This window comes from Oxyura jamaicensis, chromosome Z (assembly GCF_011077185.1).
Source record: "Oxyura jamaicensis isolate SHBP4307 breed ruddy duck chromosome Z, BPBGC_Ojam_1.0, whole genome shotgun sequence".
Classification (NCBI taxonomy): domain Eukaryota; kingdom Metazoa; phylum Chordata; class Aves; order Anseriformes; family Anatidae; genus Oxyura; species Oxyura jamaicensis.
This window is the reverse complement of record NC_048926.1, coordinates 62,516,570-62,539,534: the sequence shown is the minus strand read 5'-3', so window position 1 is coordinate 62,539,534 and position 22,965 is coordinate 62,516,570. Positions and strand designations below refer to the sequence as shown.

General features: G+C 40.6%; 1 protein-coding gene across 1 annotated transcript; it reads left to right on the top strand.

The window, feature by feature from the left end:
• Positions 1 to 988: 988 nt before the first annotated feature.
• FEM1C (fem-1 homolog C) lies at positions 989 to 18,098 on the top strand. Its single transcript, XM_035309754.1, has 2 exons — positions 989 to 1,626; positions 12,419 to 18,098. The coding sequence occupies exons 1-2, from the start codon at positions 1,083 to 1,085 to the stop codon at positions 13,726 to 13,728; spliced, it is 1,854 nt and encodes a 617-aa protein (XP_035165645.1). The 5' UTR covers positions 989 to 1,082; the 3' UTR covers positions 13,729 to 18,098.
• Positions 18,099 to 22,965: the final 4,867 nt, after the last annotated feature.

Below are 22,965 nucleotides of genomic sequence, written 5' to 3'. Positions count from 1 at the left end.
GTGTTTTTCCTCACACCGTTTGAGCCGGGGCTGCGGATGTAACAGTAAAATGTCCACCACAGCGGCATGGGCTAGTGGGACAGGAGGGCAGAGCCATGCCGAGCTGTGCACCAGGCAGGCAGCCCATTAACGCCTCCTGGGCTTGAGGCGAGGAGCCCCTCCAGCTGCCTCCCACCCGGGCGCTGCCCTGAGGTGAGCGCCCCGCCATGGCGGCCCTGCTTGGTCCGTCCTCCTCCACCCGCAGCCTTCCAAATCGGGCGGTGCTGGGGGGAAGGATGCACCAACACCCGCCACCCACGGGGCTGACGGACCCTCTGGCGGCCCGGTGCGCCGCCGTGTGTGTCCCGATCCCCACGTAGCCACCGGCCGCGACGCCGCCTCCCTCCCGGCCGCGCCTCCCCCTCGGCGCCGCTCCCGTCCCTCCCCCTCCCCTCACGGCCCGGCCCCGCCCGCCGCCATTCGGGGGCAGCCCGCCGCCCGCCGCGCTGGAGCGGCGGCGTAGTCCCGCCCCCCTCCCCTCCTCCATTGGCTGGCGGGCGCCCGCGCCTCTCTCTCATTGGCTGCGGCGGCCTGCTCCCCCCCCCCGGGCTGCGTCGCGCCCGCTGGCAACCCCGCGGCTGGCGGTCGGGCTGTCATGGCGGGCCGGCGGCGGGCGGCGGGCGCTGCGCTGTGAGGCGGGCGGCGGCGCCGCGGGGAGGTAACGGCGGTCTCCGGGGGCTCCTCACGGGGCTCGGCGGGGCGGGATCCTGGGCTTGGGCGGCGGCTGGGAGCCGGAGGGAACCGGAGGGAGCCGGAGGGAGCCGGAGGTGGCGGCGGGGGCAGGTCCCGCGGCTCCCCGCCGCCATCTCGGGGCGCATCGCGGGGGTCCCGCGGGGGGCGGGAGGCGGCGGCGGCCGCGGCTCGTCGGTCGTGACTCGGCGGTCGCGACTCGTCTGTGTGCTCCGCAGGTCGTCGGCAGGCCGCTGGGGGCCGGCGCGGAGCCCCCCCGCCCCATGTCCCATACGAGAGGAGGCGGCGGGCGGCGGGCGTGCCGCCAGTAGGCTCCGCGGTCGCCGGGCTCGGGGCCGGAGGGCGCAGGCTAGATGGATCTGAAGACGGCCGTGTTCAACGCAGCTCGCGATGGCAAGCTGCGGCTCCTCTCCAAGCTGCTGGCGAGCAAAACGAGGGAGGAGGTGGCCGTGCTGGTGTCGGAGAAGACCAACGGGGCCACGCCGCTGCTGATGGCGGCCCGCTACGGTCACCTTGACATGGTGGAGTACCTGCTGGAGCACTGCGCCGCGTCCATCGAGGTCGGCGGGTCGGTCAACTTCGATGGCGAGACCATCGAGGGAGCCCCGCCGCTGTGGGCAGCGTCGGCTGCCGGCCACCTGAAGGTGGTTCAGTGCTTGCTAGACCACGGTGCTTCTGTCAACAACACGACCCTGACGAACTCGACCCCGCTCCGAGCTGCCTGCTTCGACGGCCACCTGGAGATAGTGAAGTACCTGGTGGAGCACAAAGCAGACCTGGAGGTGTCGAACCGCCACGGGCATACGTGCTTGATGATCTCGTGCTACAAAGGCCACAAAGAAATTGCTCAGTATCTCCTTGAAAAAGGAGCTGATGTTAACAGAAAAAGTGTTAAAGGTAAGTTAATTGCTGTGTTTTCCTTGTGGTTAAAGGGGGTAGAACTCCTCCTCCTCCTTTAGGAGGCTGTGAGGACCCAAAAATACTCTTCTAGTCTCATCATGTGGATGAGTAAGAGATGAAGTGTATTTAGCCATGTTTTTGCTGTTGTTTTTTTTTTTTTTCAGCATACTTCCTTGTTAACACTGACTGTGTAACTTCTTTCTAAATTGATTAATTTTAAGCTTCAAATTCTTAAAAAGTCATACAAACATGGGAAAAGCTAATAAACTTTGGCTGTGTAAACATGCGTATGTTTGTGTAGTAATACGGTCCAATGTATGAACAGATATTGTTATTTTTGTGCTGTTTCTTAAAACAAAAAAACAAGCTGTACTTATAACTGGCCTATGTCACTAAGACTATAATGGGGAAAGAAGCATAAAAAAGAAAAAATATTTTCTACTTTGGAAATGAATAACTACTTTGCTCTTCACCCACCTTTCCCTTCAAATTCTCGAATCCTTTTGGGCTCTTCTTCCACATCAAAACAAAAACATGTATTAGGATTAAAGAAATGAGGCTTCAGGTGACTATGACTGCAACAGAAGGACTTCCAGGGTTGCACAGATGATGAAGGACAAGTCTCTGCCCCTGCTTTGCAATTATACTGGCAAAGTGACAATTTCCTTCACTGTGTTGTGATTGTAATTATGTGGGCTCCTTGGTTTAACCATTTTTTTTTTATTATTTTTTTTTACATCTCGGACTCTTATGTGAATGTGATATTGGCCTAAAAAGCATGCCAAGTATTTCAGGTTACAGTTAATTTTTAACTCACTGAGGCAGGATTGTGTTTCAGCAGTTTATTTTTTTTATGTATGTTACTAATCTGATAATACACCTTACGGTAGCATAATACTTCCCCTGTCTGTTTCAGCCTAAACTATATATGTGTAACAGAGTACTATACAGTTAATTTATATCAAAATTTACTTTGTGTCTAGATTATTATATGATACTGTTAAATGCCAAATGCCAGGGTGATCTCTTTGAAAAAGCTGCTCAGCTAAGTTTGCTTTCTTTCAGCAAATCATCAGACATGCGGGGTTAATGTAAAGCAAGATAAACTACTGATTTGTCATAGAGGTGGGCACAGCAAAATAAATCTTCCTTTGTAAGGATTTAAGTTTGCTTATGAATCATCATGGACTTGTGATAGGACAAAAATGTCATTTTTCTAGACAGGGTTCGTGGAATAACAAGCTAAGCATAAAATGTGCATCCTTTTTTGAACATATTCCTTCATATGATAGATATGAGTAGAACAGAGTTGTTAAGTGTCTGATGTAACAGGAAAAAAAAATCTGTGGCTCTTTTTTCCCTTTATTTTGTGTCAGTAGAGTAGGCTTTAATTTACTCGTCCTTCTTATTTACTTTTCTACTGCATTAGGTTTTTTTGCTTCTTTGCTTAAACACTGAAAGGCAGCTGTGCTTTCCTAAGGATTTTCTCATGGCTCTCAGTTTTATTATCTTAATTCCTTTCTCTCTATACTTCTAGTTTCTGGTGGTATCTTGAGCACATAACCAAAAGTTCCCAAGGTATAACCGATCCTCACTGATTAAAAATAAAGAAGTTGGACTGGACATGTTTTAGATCATTAAAATTAATTTCATACTTTGAACTGCAGAGTGCACAAATGGATGTGTGTAAATATTACCTATTGGTCAGGTATGGTCCGCCTTTTTGTGTTTGGAAATCATCTCTCACGTGACAGGAGCATACTTCTTTTTGGTATCTTGAGCCTGTCTGATCTCTGTACGTATTTAATAAGCAGTGACAAGGTAGAGGAAGAGAGAAAGTAACTACTGTAAAACCTGAAAGTGAATGTCAGCTGCGGAAAGATGAAGAACTGAGCCAAACTGGGTAGCCTTAAATTTTACAGCGGTATGGGTGTTGTGGTGGCTGAGGCTCAACAGCTCACCTTCTGAACTTTGGTTTGCAAAAAATGCTCCGTAGCTGTTAGTTTCAAAATGAGTATTTCCATCAGGATTTATTCTGTGTTACCATATTCCACCTCAAAGTCTGTGTCATTTTCATTTTTTGCTTCTCCCAGCTGTTCATTGAAGAACAGGTAAAGGCATAGTGGTGGTGTAGTAGGAAAGTAAAGAGAACTTCAGTGGTCTGCTTTTGATTAGGAAAACTTGTTGCGGTCCCTGTAGCTGAACTTCAGACAGGCTCCTTCCTGGGCCATTCACAGGGAAGTCTTTTTCTGTGAAAGATGTAAAAGCTTTACCTAATAGAAATTTTTCAGCATTTAGAATTACCAAGTTCTTCATAGGAACAGAGCTATGCAGCTTCCGTAGACATAGGTTTGGAAAAGTGCTGTTGTGGGAGGTAATTACAGATTGTTTTCCAGTTATTCTCAAAACCAGGAAAGGGTTTGAGCCATCCATTGTGTTTTTTACACTGGAATTTGATATTGTAAGATATGATTTTATTCACATTTTCAAAACTGGGAAATCTAGGGCTGGGAAAAATACAAAGATGTTTATGTTGGTAGTTCCAGGGAAAATGCAAAATACATTCAGATGAAAATACAGGTATGGTCACAGATTACTAAAAATCTGGATGACTGCTGAGGCAGGGTATAAAAGAACAGTTGAAAAACAGAGAGAAATTCTAATTCTAAAATAGGGGTAAAATCCTGCAACAGTGTTTAGGAATATTGAAACTCAGAATGCAAAGGCTCTTGAAGGAGACTTGGGGAAGTGCAAAAGTACACCTAGGGTGTGATTAGGGTGTTCATAAAGATTTGAGAGTCTGAGTCAGGTAACAGGCTACAGTGAGGTGAGGTGTAGGTCTGGCGCAGTCTCTCAGGAGCTGGTGTTGAAGAAGGAGGTAGCAAGTTGTTTGGGGTATTGAAGTGCAGCATTGGGAAAAATGGGTTGTAGTTCTGTATTTAAAATACGAACATTTTGTTGGATTTGATCTGCTTTTATGCAGATCTGACTCTCACAGTTGCCCGCAAGTTCTGTGAAGAATGTAGGCAACAAAAATGAAAACTAAAGATTAGGAAAAAAAAATAGGTTACACAAACCACATCAGCGAGAGGGGGGAAAAAGTCATAAGTGGGCTAAGAAGGGTAGTTTTTTCCTATTAGAACTGTGGGAAATAACAAATATATCTGCAGGTATCTTTTGTTTTTCTTATTTTTTTTTGTAAAAGCAAAAGCAGCCAAAGCAACACTTCCCAAGTGAGTAATTCAGCTTAATCTTTCTAATTCAGAGGCTTCTCAGATACGTTATTCCTGTTTGGAGAAGCTACAAACTAAAAATGACTAGTCTTAATAAGATTTAATGGTATAAAATAAAGTCTAAAACAGCTAAATAATATTATATATATATTTAAAAAAAAAAAAACTCTCTTACATCCTAAAGTTCTTAAGGCTCTTAAGTTGCTCTTAAAAGGAGGAACAACACGGGTAATAAATACTGCAGTAGCAGAAACACGAGTTTTTCTCCCAAGGAGGTGGAACCCTAGAGGTGACCCTCCTGCTTGGGTGAGGGGAACCTTCTGCGTTGTGGCTGCGTGTGTTTTTCTGTTCAACTGCATGGCAGATCTTGCCAGCAATCTGTAAGTTAAATGCTGGCTTACCACGTTAGGAACAGTCCTCTGAATTCCTCAGTACAGAGTTTCACTGATGTGTTTCTGTGCGGTTGTCTTGAGGCCAGCAGGTCAGCACAGGGAGGAAAATGCTTACTGTTGTAATTCATGTGGTAGCAGTTTTGGCCATGCCTTCAGACTACAGATTTGGGCTCTCTTGAAGATATACCTGGGGTTGTGTTTGTCAGAACTGGATTTCATATTAAAGTATTTTGTAATTGCCTCAAAAAAACTGTTTTGCTTGCAGACCGTTTTAAAGAGATCTTGTACTCCTGACTGCAGACAAAACATAGGTCTTGCGTTACGAGCGCTGGCTACACACATTTTGATAATCTGCATTATTCTTTATTCTCCTCTTCCAGGCCTGCTGCAATAATGTAGATTTGTTCCTTCCTTTTCTGCAATTAAGAAGTTGAATAATAGATAAGGTACACAAGCACCAATAGCCTGGATGGTCTTAATGGCACAGGGAATAAGGACTCTTTTCCCAGAGTATGTACTTGAAAGGGAGCTTTTTTTTTTTTTTCTGAACATGGCTTGTAACTCTTTCCATTGCTCAGCTGCTTGGAATGTGGTCTCTGTCTTCAGCGTCATATTCCTGTATTTTACTGATGGTCTTTACTAACCCGGTCCCCCTCCTGTTGTTAGCAGACGCATCTGGTAGCCAAAAGACTATTTTTTTCCCCCTCCGAAGTATTAGAAAATGCTGTAAGAACTGCTGGACTAGGCATTGCTTTAGGATCCTCTGGAGATCTGCACAGGAACACTCAGTCGAAAGCACAGTTTCGTTGTCATTTATGGTCCTCCATACTACCATACCGTAGCAGTTGGAGGAAAGCATGCGTTCTGAAAATGCAAAATAACACTGCAATTCAAAATCTTAAGTTATACTTCATACAGCACATATTAGCATATATAGCATATATTAGAATAGCTTTATAACATAGCACAAAGGATGAGGCTTGTTTGCTTTGCTTGCTCAGTTTGGGAACTACTGAAGCATACGGACCTCAGCCACTGCAGGTGGTTTATCAAGGTTATACACACAGCAGTGCTATGACAAGGGCTGCTGCTGTTTCCGTGTTATTGTTTGTGGGGGAGACTGGAAAGCATAATGCTCAAACCTCCTGGGAAGGAGAAAATCTTTTACAGACTTAGGCTAAGAAATACTGGGATTAGGTAGATTCCCGCTTTTTGCTCTATGGTCAGAGTGGTTTAGTATGCATTAAAAATAATTAATTTTCCCTTGCAGTAAACATTAAGGAGTCTGACAGGTTTGTTCTCTTCTGAGTGTGTTTTTTTTTTGTTTTTTTGTTTTTTTTTTAATTGTATTGTATGCTTGCCAAGATTCATTTTTGGGGGAAACAAAAGCTAAGCAAAGATTTTTTTTTCCATGTGAGTAAAGACCTTACTCTAAAAGTGTCCTGTGTCTTTTTTTTTTTTTTAAGTTACTATCTTGGTTGGTTTGTTTTTTTTTCCTTTTTTGGTTAAGATTCCATGACACAGTGCACTGCATTTTGTGGATATTTTGTGGGATGGTATGTGAAACAACTTCAGTACAAATGTCTGTAAATAAAATAAGGAAGATTAAATAAGGAAAGAGTTTAAACAAATACTTCTTTTTTATTTCAACTAAAAAGGAGATTAGTTGAAATTAAATGGTTAAAAATGAGCTTTGTGTTGTTAATCTTGATAATACAAGTTATCCTGAAATAATTTTGTGAGCAAGGGGAGCAATTATTCTTTTACAGAACATGGAGAGTAGATTAAAACTTGTTGAGGTTAGCAATGCTTTGCAATTTTTACTTGATTTCTTCTTAAAGGGAGGACGTATTTTTATCTTTTCTTTGTTATGCTTACTGAGTGTAAATATGTATAAGGGATTTCTTGTGTACTGTCCATATTTGTATGTATATATCAATACATATTTTTTTAAAAAAAAAAGTACAGCTGCCAAAGGATTTAATTGCTTCCAGTGCTATGTTGAAAATCAGTGTTACCTGAACAGCTTCTCTTTTAAAACAGTGATTAATTTTATCTGTAAGGCTGCTATTTGTATCTTATCTGTGTCTGTATCTGTAGCAGATGTATCTGGCTAGTTTTACATGCTGGTCAGTCACTCAAATCAAATATTTTTTCTCTTCTATTCAGAGTTGAACAGCTCAGTGTTTATTTTCAGGAACAGATCCCGGATATGAAATGTGACTGATAATAAATTTTACTGCCCAGAAATCTGATCAGGCATTATTTATTTATTTATTAAATAAGGAAGTAATATTACATATATTAAAAATATAATAAAGAAGTGGAGGTACTTGATATTGTTTGCAAATCTGGTCAAATTACTTTGTGTCATTGCTTTTCTTTCTTTCATTGCTGTGTCACAAGCTACCAGTCTGTTTTGGGAATTACTTGTTTTGACATAGAAAGACAAGACCTCACGGTAAATTTGAGTCCCCACCCCAATTAGCTTTTTGTAATACTGGAAAAATTAGGTAATTAAATCTGGGATACATAGTAGTGTTTGTATAACGTTCATAATGCTTTTAAAGAAGGATTATAACAGAAGAATGAAACGTGCAGCTATGATGTCAACTGACCGTAACTTTTTCCCTTATCTGTTCTTGCAAGATTTGGGAGAGCTGAAAGTGATGGTTATTCCCTTTTCATTTTGTTGTTCTTCTTAATTAGGGGAAGTTAATAGGTAATGTGAATAGTGATTTTTTTATACAGATAGAAACAGCTTGTAAGCAGTATTAGCAATGCAGTATCCTGGCATTCAATTCCTAACAGAAGTACCATTGCCAGTCCAATTTCATTCCTATGCAAGAATGATGCTGATTATTAAGCAGCATGAAAGGCTCAGTCTTCTATATGTGATCAAATTCCCGCAGATTATTTCAAAATGGAAAATAGTTTAACAAAATTTAATTAATTCTTTTTTGAATTATTCATGCACGATTAAAAAGCAACAAACAACAATAAAGAAAACCCACAACAAAACCACATAACAAAGATGTTGGTCAAATTCAAGTTATTTGTCCCTTAGAAAAATGCTTCTCAGAGAATGACTTTCAAATAACTTTCTTACTTTCAATGTTTTTCCTTTTTAATATGGCAGTAGATAAATTACAAAAGTTAGACCGACTGGCTTCTGAAATGCATAAATAATGTTTAGCCACTGTTTATTCCTGTAATTGTAAACCAAATAGTGTTTCTGAAATGGATGAAAATTTTAAATTCAGAATAAAGGTTAATTTATTTGAACTGTTCAACTCCTGGGCAGTGTCTGGAACATAGACGTAAAATCTTTAAGGCCACTGCCACATCTCTCAAGTACTGCAGTGTTTCCTTCCTGCTGCTGTACTTACACCATCCAGTCAAACTAAGTGAGGTGCAGTGGCAAAAAATTAGTGGTGATGGTCTTCCTTTTTCGGTCTGCATGTTGTTAGAAATAGCTGTGGTCTCCAAGGGCTACTGCCGTGTAAGTAGCTAGAAAAAATTACCCTAATTCTGATAACGCTGTCAGTAACTACTGTTTAAGTCAATTGTAATACTAAGAATTATTTTTTTTTAATGAAGGACAGTCCGATTGGAAAGAGTAATGAAGTTCTTGGGGTTCCAGGCATACTCCCACATGTCCTGCAAGGCTGCATTGTAAATTAGTGACAAACTAAGTTGGATTGGACCTGAATTTACCCAGACAATGGCTAAGCTTAATGTGTGTGGGTTTTTTTCCAGTATTAATGTGTCATAGCATATAAACCTGGCAACTGATAAGAGTTTCTAGAGCAGCATTATACAGTGATGGATCTGCAATGTGTGGTATGAATAGCTACCATAGATTCAATTGTCAAAGCCAACTAAGTATATTAATAGTTGAAGCAATTATAAGAACTCCGGTGATGCTCTGGCATTTTGCCTGATTTGCCTTTAACATACTTCTGTGTTACTACTTCTTTTAATTTCCTAAAAATGTTGACCTGAAGATAGAAAATGGGTGCCAATTCCAGTGTTTTGGAGCCCTGCTGTGAAGGATGGCATGTGGACTTGAACACACCTTGAAGCGGCCGTATTAGCTGGCGGCTCAGGCGCCACCCAGACCCACCTGGCTTTGCTGCCATCACAAAGCTCCGACGGACCGATGGCCCAGGGAGCAGCAGTTTGGGTGCTGTGGTTGTGTTTTAACTGGATTTCCCCAGCACAGCAAGAAGAATTGCATAATGTGTGTATTTTGGCAAGTTCCTCTTGTGTGTTTGCTTGTGACCTCATTCCATCTTGGGAATTTAAAAGCCTCATGCCTGTCAATATTGAGGTATAGAGGTACAGAGAGAGCAGATTACATTTGGTAAACTACATGTGCCAAACTTTTAATCTGAATTGGGAAAAATCTGTTCTTGTGGTTGAAATCTTTGTTAGTCTTGGTAGAGGCTGTACTGTAAGCAAACCAGTACTGACTTAACACTCCATTACTGACAATAATTGCCTAAGGTATTAGCATTTGAAAATCACTTGCCACTGTATGACCTGGATTTAGTTTCACGAGTCTTGATCTAATAGATAATTTCAGGTGCCACTTTGTGTTGGGTGTCATCTGTTTCCTTTTTAAGAAGTGATAGTAAAATAATTGGCAACTATTGCAAAATCAATCAGGAAAATAATATTTGGCAAATTAAGCTCACTGTATGAAATAATTTGATATTTTGTTTGTTGTGTTTTTTGTTTGGAACTTGCACTTAATACTGGTTGATGGATAAAATATGTCTGTGGTTGCCTTTCTGCTATAATCACAAAAACCTATTAAATTTCAGCTTTTGAAAATAGCTGTTTGCACATCTTTTGTATGGGTTTGATTAGTGTGGCAGGTAAAGTGTCTGGTGTGTTCGAATCAAGATCGTCATGAATAGCTACTGTTCTCCTTTTCACTGTTGTGGTTGCTGTGAATGGGAGCAACAAAGAGGTCTTAAAATGTGCTGTCAGTCCTTCCTCAGATGGTCCATAAACCAGTCAGAGGAAGAAGCAGCAGACTGATTTACATGTAAAGCTTTGAGAAAGTTTTTGTGGATAGCAGAAGTATGTTTAGATTAAAGTGTTCTAATGGGCACACAGACCTTGGCCTCGGTTCCCCCACTAGGACCTCAGTCACACCCTTGCTTTTTACCCTTCCGTCAGTTGTCAAAAACTTTCCATTAATATTTTCTTGTCTTATCTGTTTATCAACAGATAAAAGCGGACTACTAAACAATAAGCTCTAACTTAAAAGACAGAATACAAGTTTACATTGTAAATATAAAGTATCTGGTTCTTCTTGTGAATTTAGAGGACAATCATCATGGTTTGTTTGAGCAGATAATTCTCAATTTTGCTTTTGTGGGATTTTTCTTCATACTTCATATCCTCTTACTGTCTCCTGTTAGGAAAAAAAAAAGGAGGGGGGGGTTGGGCTACGAAGTCACATACTAAAAACCTAGAAGATGTTAACATTATTTGTATAGATCTACAGGAGGTTCCTAGAAGTGAAATGGGATAGGAAGATTACTTCTGAAATGTATTTCATAACTATTAATCTTTATTCTTATATATAGAGACATCCATGTACCAACTTCAAATGTTCAGTATTTGAATTTATTGTATTTAAGACAGCAGAAAGCTGTGCTAGTAGAAAGGAAAATGGAGGTAAAACTCCATTTAGTTTGTCTACATACAGTGTTTAGCTCTTCAGACAGATTTCAGACATGCTTTTGTTTCAGTAGCTGGGTAATGAGAAGAATGAATTGCATGTTGTAGAGATTAGATCCCAGGAAAAAAAAAAAAAGATATCTATGAACGTAAACTAAGCTGTTTAGGTTAGTAAACTATGTATCTACAAATACAATTTTTCCCAGACATTGGCTGAAGATTTCAAGAATTTATTTCCTAACTTGCTATAGTTCTGTTGTAGATCTAGAACCAGCAAAGCTCACTGCAAATCACTGTCTTGTTGGCATAAAAATACCTGCCAAAAATGCAAATAAGGAAGTTTTAGGAAACCTTCCTTTCAGTTTTTAAGGGCAAAAGCCAATGACTATAAATGGACAGACAGCCTTTGGATAAGGTCTCATTTGAGAATACAGAAACTTGCTGACGGAGTAACAGAAATCGGTGATCTGATAACCAGTTAACTAGGATTTTGCAGTGCTGATATATAAGAAAAAATAATGGAGGGGGTGGTGGGTAGTTACACGAGCCTTCTGTTAATTATTTCTTGATGATTTAGTGGCAGGTTGAAAAGTTGTTAAGTCTGAATCTGTGGTACATATAATATGTATAAAGGACAAGGTGGGTTTCAATTGTGTGGTTTAAGAACAACCAGTGGCGTGAGGCTTTATGTTGGGAGAGGATCGGGAGAGCTTGTCATCCATCTTCTTCCCTTCTCTTCCAGTGAAGTGCTCATATTTGAAACGGAGCAAAATTTTCATCTATTTGAATCCTAATAGCTAAATACTTAACTGTTGTGCCTGATGTTTTCTTTCTAATTTGCTGTGTACGTGATTTTCAATGAAGTGACTTTAGTGCTTGCAAGAAATCTCAACACACTGTTAGTACTGGAGTGCCTTTAAATTAGAGAATATGCAATGACAGGCTTACGAAGAATAATCTGAATGTAAATGATAAGACAGAAGATAGATGGCTGCATGTTGTGCTGAAGACATTTTTTTTCTTCTTGTTGAGTTAGCTCAGCTTTAATTTTCATGCAGATCACATTGTTAATTATGTCTAGAGTTACGGAGGAAGGAAATTTGATGAGGGGAGAAGGAAAAATACAACAACATGGAGATTAGCAAGCTTAGGTTTCTGTTTCATATTTGAAAGCAGATTTAAAAAATCTCGTATGTAAGGGAGGACTCTGTTTTTACTCTGTTTTTTTGGGGAATGAGACAAAAAGGATCTTAAGACCTGTTTAAATCTTTCAGGAAACAGTATCAAACATTTTGATTTGTTTAACTGCCTTGTAGCCTTGGTAGTTTAGTCGATCTTACATATTTTAACTTTTCATTTAAATCTTTCATAGTCCATAGATGTCAAAGCATTTTTTTAACTCTTAACATGGCTGGATTTAGGCTATAATTTAATTGTTTGTGTAATTTATTTTTTTTCTCTTGCTAGGAAACACTGCATTACACGATTGTGCAGAATCTGGAAGTTTGGAGATCATGAAGATGCTTCTCAAGTATTGTGCTAAAATGGAAAAGGATGGTTATGGAATGACTCCCCTGCTGTCAGCTAGTGTGACAGGCCACACGAATATTGTGGACTTTCTGACCCAGCACGTACAGACCAGTAAGGCTGAATGCATAAATGCTCTGGAACTTCTAGGAGCAACGTTTGTGGACAAAAAGAGAGATCTGCTTGGTGCTTTGAAATACTGGAAGCGAGCTATGGAGATGAGATACAGTGACAGGACTAATATCCTGAGCAAACCTGTGCCACCAACACTAATTATGGCCTATGATTATGCTAAAGAGGTAAACAGCTCAGAAGAGCTAGAAAATCTTATTGCAGACCCTGACGAAATGAGAATGCAGGCACTATTGATTAGAGAACGTATTCTTGGCCCTTCTCACCCAGATACATCCTACTATATTAGATACAGAGGTGCTGTCTATGCAGACTCTGGAAACTTTAAGCGTTGCATCAACTTATGGAAATACGCTTTGGACATGCAGCAGAACAATTTAGATCCGCTGAGCCCTATGACGGCCAGCAGTTTGCTGTCATTTGCTGAGCTTTTCTCCTTCATGCTGCAGGATAGGGCAAAAGGCCTACTGGGCACTACTGTTACATTTGATGATCTGATGGGTATATTGTGCAAAAGCGTTTTAGAAATAGAGCGGGCCATGAAACAAACCCAGTGTCCTCCTGATCCAATACAGCTGAACAAAGCCCTATCCATTATTTTGCATTTAATCTGCCTGTTGGAGAAAGTACCTTGCAGCTCAGAACAGGAGTATTTTAAGAAACAGACTATTTACAAGTTTCTTAAGCTTCAGCCTAGAGGGAAAAATAACTTCAGTCCGCTTCACCTTGCTGTTGACAATAATACTACATGTGTGGGTCGCTACCCAGTTTGTAAATTCCCTTCTCTGCAAGTTACTGCTATCCTGGTGGAATGTGGTGCTGATGTAAATGTCAGAGACTCTGATAACAACAGTCCGTTACACATTGCTGCACTGAACAACCATCCTGACATCATGAATCTTCTCATCAAGTCAGGTTCACACTTTGATGCCACAAACTCACATAAACAAACTGCTAGTGATTTGCTGGATGAGAAGGAAATAGCAAAAAATTTAATCCAGCCCATAAATCATACTACGTTGCAGTGTCTGGCTGCTCGTGTTATAGCGAATCATAACATATACTACGCAGGCCACATCCCTGAAAAACTAGAGGACTTTGTTTTGCTCCACAGATGATAGCGCGGAGCCCCAGAGTACTGTTTTTGAAGCACGATTTGGTGACTGTGTTTTCCTTGAGCACTGTTGTGGTACACCAGCGTTCCCTTAGCTTGCTCCATCTTGCTTTCATTGGCTAAAGTGTTGTTAGCATCAGATCTGCAGAGTTGGTTACCCAGTATTTAATATATGCCATATAATATATTTTGTGGGTTAATTAGAAATGTAATGCCATATTTAGACTCTTAAAATTGTCTGCCAAAGGCTTGTCTATTCTGGTCTTACTTGCCTGTTGGGTGTTTAGGACTGAGTTGAGTATTTTCCACTGATGTCTTTATACTATAACTGTTAATGTGGATTTTATACAGTTGGAAGGTCATCTTTTTTTGGTTTTGCTTGAGCATTTCTACTCTACTGTATTCTTTTTCTATGGACTCATTGCTAAACTGTTGAAGTTGGATGGACTTGTTAACATTTGCAACTACCATAAGTGCTTTTATCTTCTCTATGCACTGGCTTAATCATGACTGTTGTGTGTGAGCATATTTCTATGCAGCAGTTGGCCAATTTTGACCTAAATGTCAGTTTCGTTTTGCAGTTTGTTTGGACATCTTTTTGAGAATGCTGTCTTCATAGCATGACAAATTTTGGAGCTACTTATCAGTTCTCCAAACTTGGGTTTGACTTTTTTGAGTGCTGTTACTGAGGTTGCTTTCCTCTTGATCCTCTGGAAATTTGTACTAAATCCGGGAGAAGAAAATCCCTTTTTCTCATGGTAATCGACTTGAATTTTAAATCTGAAAATTGTTCTGTTGCATCGTGCAGTTAGGGGAAGAGTCCTCGCTATGTACAACTGACACCTTCCCCTTTGCACTAAAATGTCTTGCTTGTGCTGGTTATGTGACTAGATGTGAAGTTTGCTCAAAGTTAAACCTCAAACTTAATGATACACTTTAATGAGAAGTAGATCAAACGTATGCTGTAGTTTAAATTTACAAATCAACTTTAGCTTCAAAAGAAACTAAAGCATGTTGGTGGCATGATGCTTTTCAGTCCAGATCTAGACATCATCTAATATAATTATAACATAGTAAGTGGCTGTATGCCAGGGTATTGGAAGTTCTATAGAAGTGTCCCTTTTTCTTCATTTTTAAGTATCTTTATAAATATTTGCATGGATTTTACATCTCTACTGTGTCAGCTGTACTTACAGAAAAGCTGAAGTTCTGTTGTGTATATAGCTCCTGATTAAAGTACCTATTTTTATAATATTTGCACAACAGCTTAGCTTTTACAACAGAAAGGGCTCTTTTGACTTGAAAAGAAATCTATAACTGAAGATCATAAACGTGAGTGCGATTCAGGTAATTCATACAATTCAGCACTTTACTGTTGATTAATAGCAGAATATATAATGGCACATTAGCCCTGCAAATGTCTTAATGTCAAATTCAGTTCTGTTGAGTAGAATACAGTTTACTTGCAAGGTTAGTGGCCTAGCATACTGGATATTGTTGACTTGAGGTGTCATCTCAGTGGTAGGTAGTAAGCATACCTGTGGGTTTCTTGGTCCAGAAATTCAGCAAGTTGGTTTAGGCTTTTGTCAGTTTCATATGGGTATTTAAAAGCCAAATTTAATTAGATAAGGGTGAAGCTGTTATAGGAGGGCCATTTTCAATTTTTATTTCTAATTTGATGTTGGAACATTTTTGTCTTCTGTGAATTAGGTTGAAGAGGAGTATATCTTGAGTGCATCTGAGAATAGTTCTTCCTCGTTTTTTGACTGTTTCAGGGTTCCTGTTAGTGTTTCTGTTAGTTTAGCTGTTCCTGAGGAACACACTGGGATGGCTTTAAACAAAGCTATGTTGAAAGTGCTCTTGGTGTATTGCCACTCTCAGACTCTGTATTTTGTAGAATCTTTCACCTGTGTGTCCCATGCCATGTGTACATCATATGAAATTCTGAGAACGAGGAAATCTTGTTATTTTCTCTTGCAAATATGCAGCAGTAAACTTCTATTTAATTGGCTGGGTTTTTCTGATTCCTTACAATTAAAACACATGCCACCCAAGTTGTCATTTGTGAGAACAGTAGTTTGATTTTTGTATTACTTATTTTCTAGTTTCCTATGCTTCTCTATTACTTTGTAAGCAGGGGTAATTAAGAAATCATGCCACAGTAGAAAATGGTCCATATTAAAGCAGTTCACAAAAATACCGCTCTTTCTATAGGTCAAAGAAAAAGGAATTTTAAGATCTTCAGAGTTTTATACTCTGGAATCTGTTTGCTCCTTAGTGGTTTTAGTTTAAATTTCTGTCTTTATAACTATCTAATATCCTGTTTAAAATTAGTTACTTGGAAGTTGAGTCCAGAAATATAACCTAAAAATTGTTAGCAAATCTTTGAATGGAAGACATTTCCAGGAGAAAGCATATCACTATTAAATATACATAAATGTAGTGAAAATTGTTAAGTCTTACAGGGAGGGCCTATTCTGTTAACTGTTTGCTTTTCTTCTAAGAACTAACACATAATAGAAGTACTGATTTATTGTACGTAGGTCTGTCGAGGTATCTACCAGCATGCATCAATCTTGAGGTGTATCACATCCATTCAGAAGTTACTTTTCACAGTGTTGAGGCTGTTTGCTGAACTCCTAAGTAGCGGTTTTGTCAGATGCTCAGACTTAGGTCTCCGGGTGGATGAGTTCATGCATTTAATTCCATTTCCATAGCCCTGTATGCTTATGATACTCTTTAACTTTTTACTTCATTTTAAAAGAAAACAGAACAGAGCCTGTGTTGGTAATATGCTGGGGATTAGTTCAAGATTTGCTGACTGGGAGGGTGGCTCAGAACAGCAGCCCCTGTCTGCGATGCCCATGCCACCGTGGCCAGGGCTAACAGGTAATAACAGATTTGCCCCCACAGCCCTTGTTTCAGCCCAGTGTTGTCTCCGCTGCAGTAGTAGTTAATTTCATGGACCAGATTTTTTTGTTTGTTTTACTTCTAGTCTTGTTACTTGTTCAGAGGTGGCTGTTAAGATGTTTTCAGTGAAACATGCTGATGTTAAATATAGTAGTACTGCTAGCTGAACTCACTGTGGTCAGGACAAGGAACTAAAGAGCACTCAGAACACAAATGTCATATTTTTAACTTTATTTTCTTTGTATTTGGGCTTTTCTGTGATGAAGCGCACTGTTTCTGAGCTACCAACACATAAACACATTGAGAACACTGTGGAAAAAATTGTATGGCCTGCAGAGGTGAAACAGGTTTTAAAATTGATTAAACAGTTTACAAGTGTGGTTCCCTAAATACAATGATACCTCCTTGCTTGTTGAGACCTCTTAAGGTGCATTTGGGGATTTGAAGGAGGGTATGGGGATAAAAATACTCATTTTTTGTCCAATCATCTTGGACTTCAACTGAAATACTTCAGCCAGGTAGATGAAGAGTACTCTAATAAAAAATAAATGCTGTTCCTACCAAATCCTAAAGTTCTCTTCCTGTTTTTGTATCACTTATTCTGGTAACAAGGTTCGAGTTGCCTGCTGTATCTGTTCTGTTTGTTAAGTGTGGTGTAATGGCACTTTCTGGAATGCAAGGCAACAGTGTGGTTTGTTTTCCATATATACTTCACAGCAGTCCCTGGATATGACGTAATTTTGTACATTTCTGTAGTTCTCAACAAATTCTCTTTTAAGAAATGTTTTGCTACTGGTTAGAATTAAACTCTTTCCATTTTTACAAAACACTAAAAAAAAACAATCACTTTAAAAAAAAAAGGGGGTGGGGAATAGAATGCCATAGCAAAATCCTTACAAATATATTTAAAAAGGGATAAAAACCTTTCTAGGAAAAATGTGCCTCTCCTTAGTTTTATATCAACTGCAAGGTGATAGTGGCAAGATATGACTACTGTTGAAAGAGCTTCCTCACGCTTTGAAATATACAGAGTGAAATGCATGCTATGCTCTAAAATGTTCACAAATATGACTACATAGAATTAACACTAATTTCAATCTTTTGTGACCGCAATAAAGTCAAGTGGTATTTAATGTTTCAAAGTAATTTTGAGGAAATTGATGGGAGACCTACTAGACTGTCCTTAACTGTTGGGTTTGGGCGTGAATGTAATAGTTGAACCCTCAGTGAGGGCAGAATGAAAAGTTACCGTTCGTTTGGCTTTAACTAATTTTGTTTGTGTTCCCTTCTACCACAAATTTCCTGTGCAGGACTAGCTCCATGTATGGAAATATTGCAGTTAATTTTTTACATGAAGTAATTTAGCTTTAACAGTAATGTTAAAAAGGAATAACAAACATCTTTCTCTGCTCATACTCCCTTTAGGCTCCAAATGCAGATTATATTAAAATGTTTTGGAGAACACCTGTCTTGAGTCTATACATCTGTTTTCTTTAGGGTTACTCAATACTGGTTGATAAGCCTTTTTGCATTGAGTATGAATAGTTAAATGTCAGTGCTGCAGTTTTAGACTTCAGTTGTCACATCATTAGGAATTATACCTAAAGCAAAATTCAATGTTTAATTCTCCTTCTTACTGTGAAATGGTGATCCACCCAAACCTTGAAGTTCTGGTAATTGGTAGTGGTGAGGAAAAGGCTTAAACTGAATGACACATAATTTCTGTGTATCTGTAGAAATTATCTAGGCCAGTTGCTAGAAAATGCAGTTAGTCATGCTATTAACTCCATGAAAATGGTAGTGTTGGCTTATAGCGTAATAGTAACTTGCCAGACTTTGTAATAAATGAACAACAGACACACTTTTTCAAGAAAGTTGAACAAATTGATTTTATTAAAGCTTGTGAAGTGTCTTCCCTATTGCTTGCACCATTTAAAAGACAAGTAGAGAAAGTGTTCTCACCCTTGGAGTACTCTGTGAGAAGATCCTTATTAAGAGGAGATAAAGAATGGAGGACTTTGAAGAGCATTGCCATCGTAATTTCAAAAGGTCTGTATAGGCACAGTTGTTGTAATCCTATCCTTAAAGACATTGTACACTTCATTTCAGAGAGCCGAAACTTTAGTTTTAGGCCTAGTCAGTAACAAATATCATCACAGAAATGATGATCTGGATGAGAAAAGCTGATCCAGAGCTTTCACAATAACACACTTGTTTCACAGATGGCTTAATGAGTTGAATATAGATTCTCTTAATTAGGAAAGGGGAAAACCAGAAAGGATCATTCATGTTGTTATTCATCCCTCTGCAGTTGCAGATGATGCTAAATGTTTCATCTAGGAGTGGTGCTGGCCACCTTAGCTCTATACCCATACAAAATGCTTGTCAGTAATGTATGCTGGCTGTCAGTGAAAGACCAAGATTCATAGTACAAAGCAGCACAGAATGAGAGCAAAAGAGGCCAAGCATATGGGATGTTACTCTGCCAAAAGCAATGTATTTTTTTTTTTTCCCCCACATAATATTCAGAGGGCCATACACCATGCACAGTGGAAAACAAGAATACCATACCACCACTACCACCCCATACCTTGCTGTTGATCTCTGACATTCAGAAAAGAAATGGGAGACAGAATTGATGGGAGTGGACTTAGAAAGTTATGGGCAAAGATGTTGCTATGCACGCGGGAGGAAAAGAAAGAATTACTTTCTGACCCCTGTGAGTGCCCGCTGGAAGTGCGAGGCTGTGATGTTAATGGAAACCGTATCTCCCACAAGGCTGTAAGAAATGCTGGTTCCTCTCTGAAGTTCAAAGGGTTCCTTCTGTCACATCTCCTGAAGACTTACAAGTTGTAAGTTCCTTGCCAAATTTCTCTTTAGAAGCCTGTTTGGAACTCCAGTCCTTCAATAATGATGAAGTTAATTCCCATTCAATATCTTCAGCTTTGTATGCTTTATCCTTTAATAGTTTCAGCACTTCTTTGTCCTTCATATGTACACGATTATCCTTCAGGTGATAAGGCAAAAAAAGAAAAAAAGACACATACACAGAACCAAGCGTTCTTAACCGTAAGGATGAGGGATGACCAAAGAACAGAAAATAATTCAGTTAACTAAAACGAACTTTTAATGGTTTAGTTCTTCCTTTTCCCCTCCCTTGTTCGTATATTGTATGTGTACATAAAAAAAAAAAGTTTTGCAACTGAGCATGCGATTTAACTGGCCAAGTCTTTCCTTTTTATGGTAAACATAGAAAAAAAAATCATTTTCTCTTGAAAAATCATAAATTATATTGTCCCGTTCCAGTTTTTGCTAGATACTGTTTTGCTCATTTGCTCGACATAAAACATTATCCCAACTGGAAAGTGAAGCAAAGCATTCAGTGGATTATCCACACGGATTATTGCTGTTTTCCCTCTCTTTCTTCTCGCTCGTGTGGCTACCAGACTTTACTATTTGTTTTAAATTTCTTGCAGCTTTGTTAGCTGTAATCTGGTGAATCTTAATTTTTGCCAGCAGCACCAAGTCAGTGCTGTTCTCTGTTTTTCTGGATTCATTGGTTAAGGGAAATATGCAGCCTTACTTACCATACATTTTTTTTTTTTTAAACACTTAATGTGTGAATTCCAGGGAGCTGGAAAAAATAAATCGGGACCTACTGTCAAATTAAAAAAAAAAAAAAAAAAACATCCTCTGAGAGAAGCTCAGTGAGTCACTGAATCAGGAGTGCTCATGGCTTATTTCAGACCTGCCTCACTTTAAGCTTAGAGCCCAAGAGCAGCTCGTCCTGCATCGCACCGGGGCCAGCGTTGATGCCGTGGTTCAGGTTAGGAGCATGCTTTTGAAGTGAGTCTCCTGACTGTCCTGGCTCGGTGTGTTTTGGTTCATATCACGGAGTTGTCTCAGTCCCTGTCCTGGATTCCTTTTGAATGAAACTAAGCTGAAAGATGCTCTTCAAAAGCTCACGTAACAGGCTCTGACCACTAATGGGTGTTCACTTCATGGGACTAAACTGTAAGTTGTTATGAAATAAACCCTTTTTCCTCTCCTTTTCCATTCCTGTACCCCTCCAGTGTGCAGTACAGACTCTCGATCCTTGGCACCAACTCCTCTGCTCTAAAGATCTGCTCCTGGCCAGTTCAGATGTGGCCACAGTTTTGTTTCCCTTCCTGTGTTAAATGTAAGATGACACACATGCTGGTTTTTCTTTTCCCTCTTCCTCGTAAGTGGTTACTGCCTCTCCAAAGTAACACCCCGCAATTTGCGTTATGCTTTGAGATGGAAAATGAAAATGAGATAATGTACCTGATTGCTAAGGTGGATCTACCACATCATTAGCTGCTGGAAAATGAATCAGCCGTGCTCTACGTGTCCCTGGTACTTCCTCCTGACAGCAGGACTGCCCTTAGTACAAATGCTGCCATTCTGATGGAAAGACACATTTGCTCCATTACTGAAATGCAGAAGCCAAGGCACAGACTCAGTGCCCTCTCAAAGTGACGACTGGAAGCTTGTGCTGTAGCAAGGAGCAGGGCTCAGGTCATCTGGCTCCAGGGACACTGATTTTGAAACTCTGCTCCTGGTGTACTGTGACCTTGGTAATTTCATATGTGAAGAGTCTGCTTTAGAAAATACCACTGAAACTTTCTTCTCTGTTTCTGTAGCTTCCTTTCTTAGGGAAATGAGGCTGATATTGTTGCACAGTCATATTGATATGTGTCTATCCTTCCACAGTAATTTTTGAACATGTTGGGCCAGTTTAATACATCCAGCAGAAATAAAGCAGTCTTGGAGATGATGCTTGTCTGTAGTTTCCTCCACAAGCTGGGCAGAAGGCAGGGACCCTAACAGCAATTTCCACTGAAGTAGAAGGATCAGCATGAGCTTGCCTCTTACTAGGTGGGAGGTAGTCCACGTAGGCTTAGATTACTTGCAACCAGGGAAAAAGGGCTTGATCACATCCCATGCTTTATTAGACAGCTCCAGTGACTAGTCAGGACATATAACACATTTGCTGTGTCATATGTCATACATCTCTTCCACCTGCCCACCAAGGTGGTAGCATTTGACCGATGGATTGTCCTGGTTTTCAGTCTAATCTCCCTCATCGCTCCACATCCCAAGCCCTTACAGTTAGCTCTAATTTCTTTGTGGCACATAATATACAGGAAAACAGACTAAGATGCACGAAACGAGAAATTCTAGAGCCATCTCTGGCTGCATACTGGTTGTTTCACTAAATTAAATCAGTGTTGCCTACATGCCAAATCTGTTTGCAATTAACTCTGTTGAGAGGCTGTAATTGCCTGCCAGGAGGGCTGGGGGAAGCAGTGACTCCAGTTTCGGCTGCAGGGGTGCTGGCCTTGTTTGCCTCCTGGTTTCCGTGACCTCGGTGCGTGTTATGAGCAGGGCCAGGCTGCACAATCGCGCTCTTGCAAAACCTTGCATTTCAAGATGGTAACTATTGTTTTAAAAAGCTTAGAGCTACACGAAACGAATAGTGGAGAAGGAAATGTGAATCTGCTGGAAAGCAGGTCTGTGGGAAAATGGATCTGGTGTTTGTGAAATGCTACCCTCTAAGGTCTGCTCTGTCCTGTGTCTCTGGCAGGAATTTTTTTTCCCAGTCCTGCTGAGATCCCCAGCTCTGTATGTGCCTGGGGTGAGCTTCCCAGCTCTGCTGGGCTCCCTTTGCTCAGCTGTGCTCTTCCAATGGTGGCTCCTCGCCCTATGCAGCTGGCACTGGTGGCCAAAACTGTGTCCCCTCTGCCAGCAATGCCCAGGGAGGCCTGGTGCCGAGGCTGAGCGGTCCCTGTCCAAAAACACTTGTTCCGCTCTCAGTCCATCCCTTACAACCCTTTTCTAGCCATGCCGTGGTTGTTTCCTGCTCCAGGGAGGCTCCTGTACCCCTCTCACCCTCTGCTGCCGTTGTGGCTGCCTCGAGCACCTGGGAAGGTTTGGCCCTTGCCGGGCCTGGCTTCTCAAGGGAGGTAAGGCTGCTACGTGGCTGCTTTGTCTCCTCCACAATGTGGGATTTGGGCTCCATAAATTGCTGCACGTGGTATATTTTGTCTCATGCGAGGCTGTGGATGCATACAGAGCAGTTGCTGGCGTAAGCTGTGGCAATTCTGTAAGCAAATGTCCGAGAGTCAGTCATGTTGGATTTCTTCCCATGCAGAAGGTATGTAAAACTTTGGCCCTGATTAAACATGAGGTCCTACACTTACAAACTTGCTGATTTTGCACTTTGTGGCTTCTCAAGAGCTGCTTTAAAAATGTGTCATTCTCTCAGTCTCTGTGTCCCACTGTTTTATCCACCAGGTCGCTGCTTTGT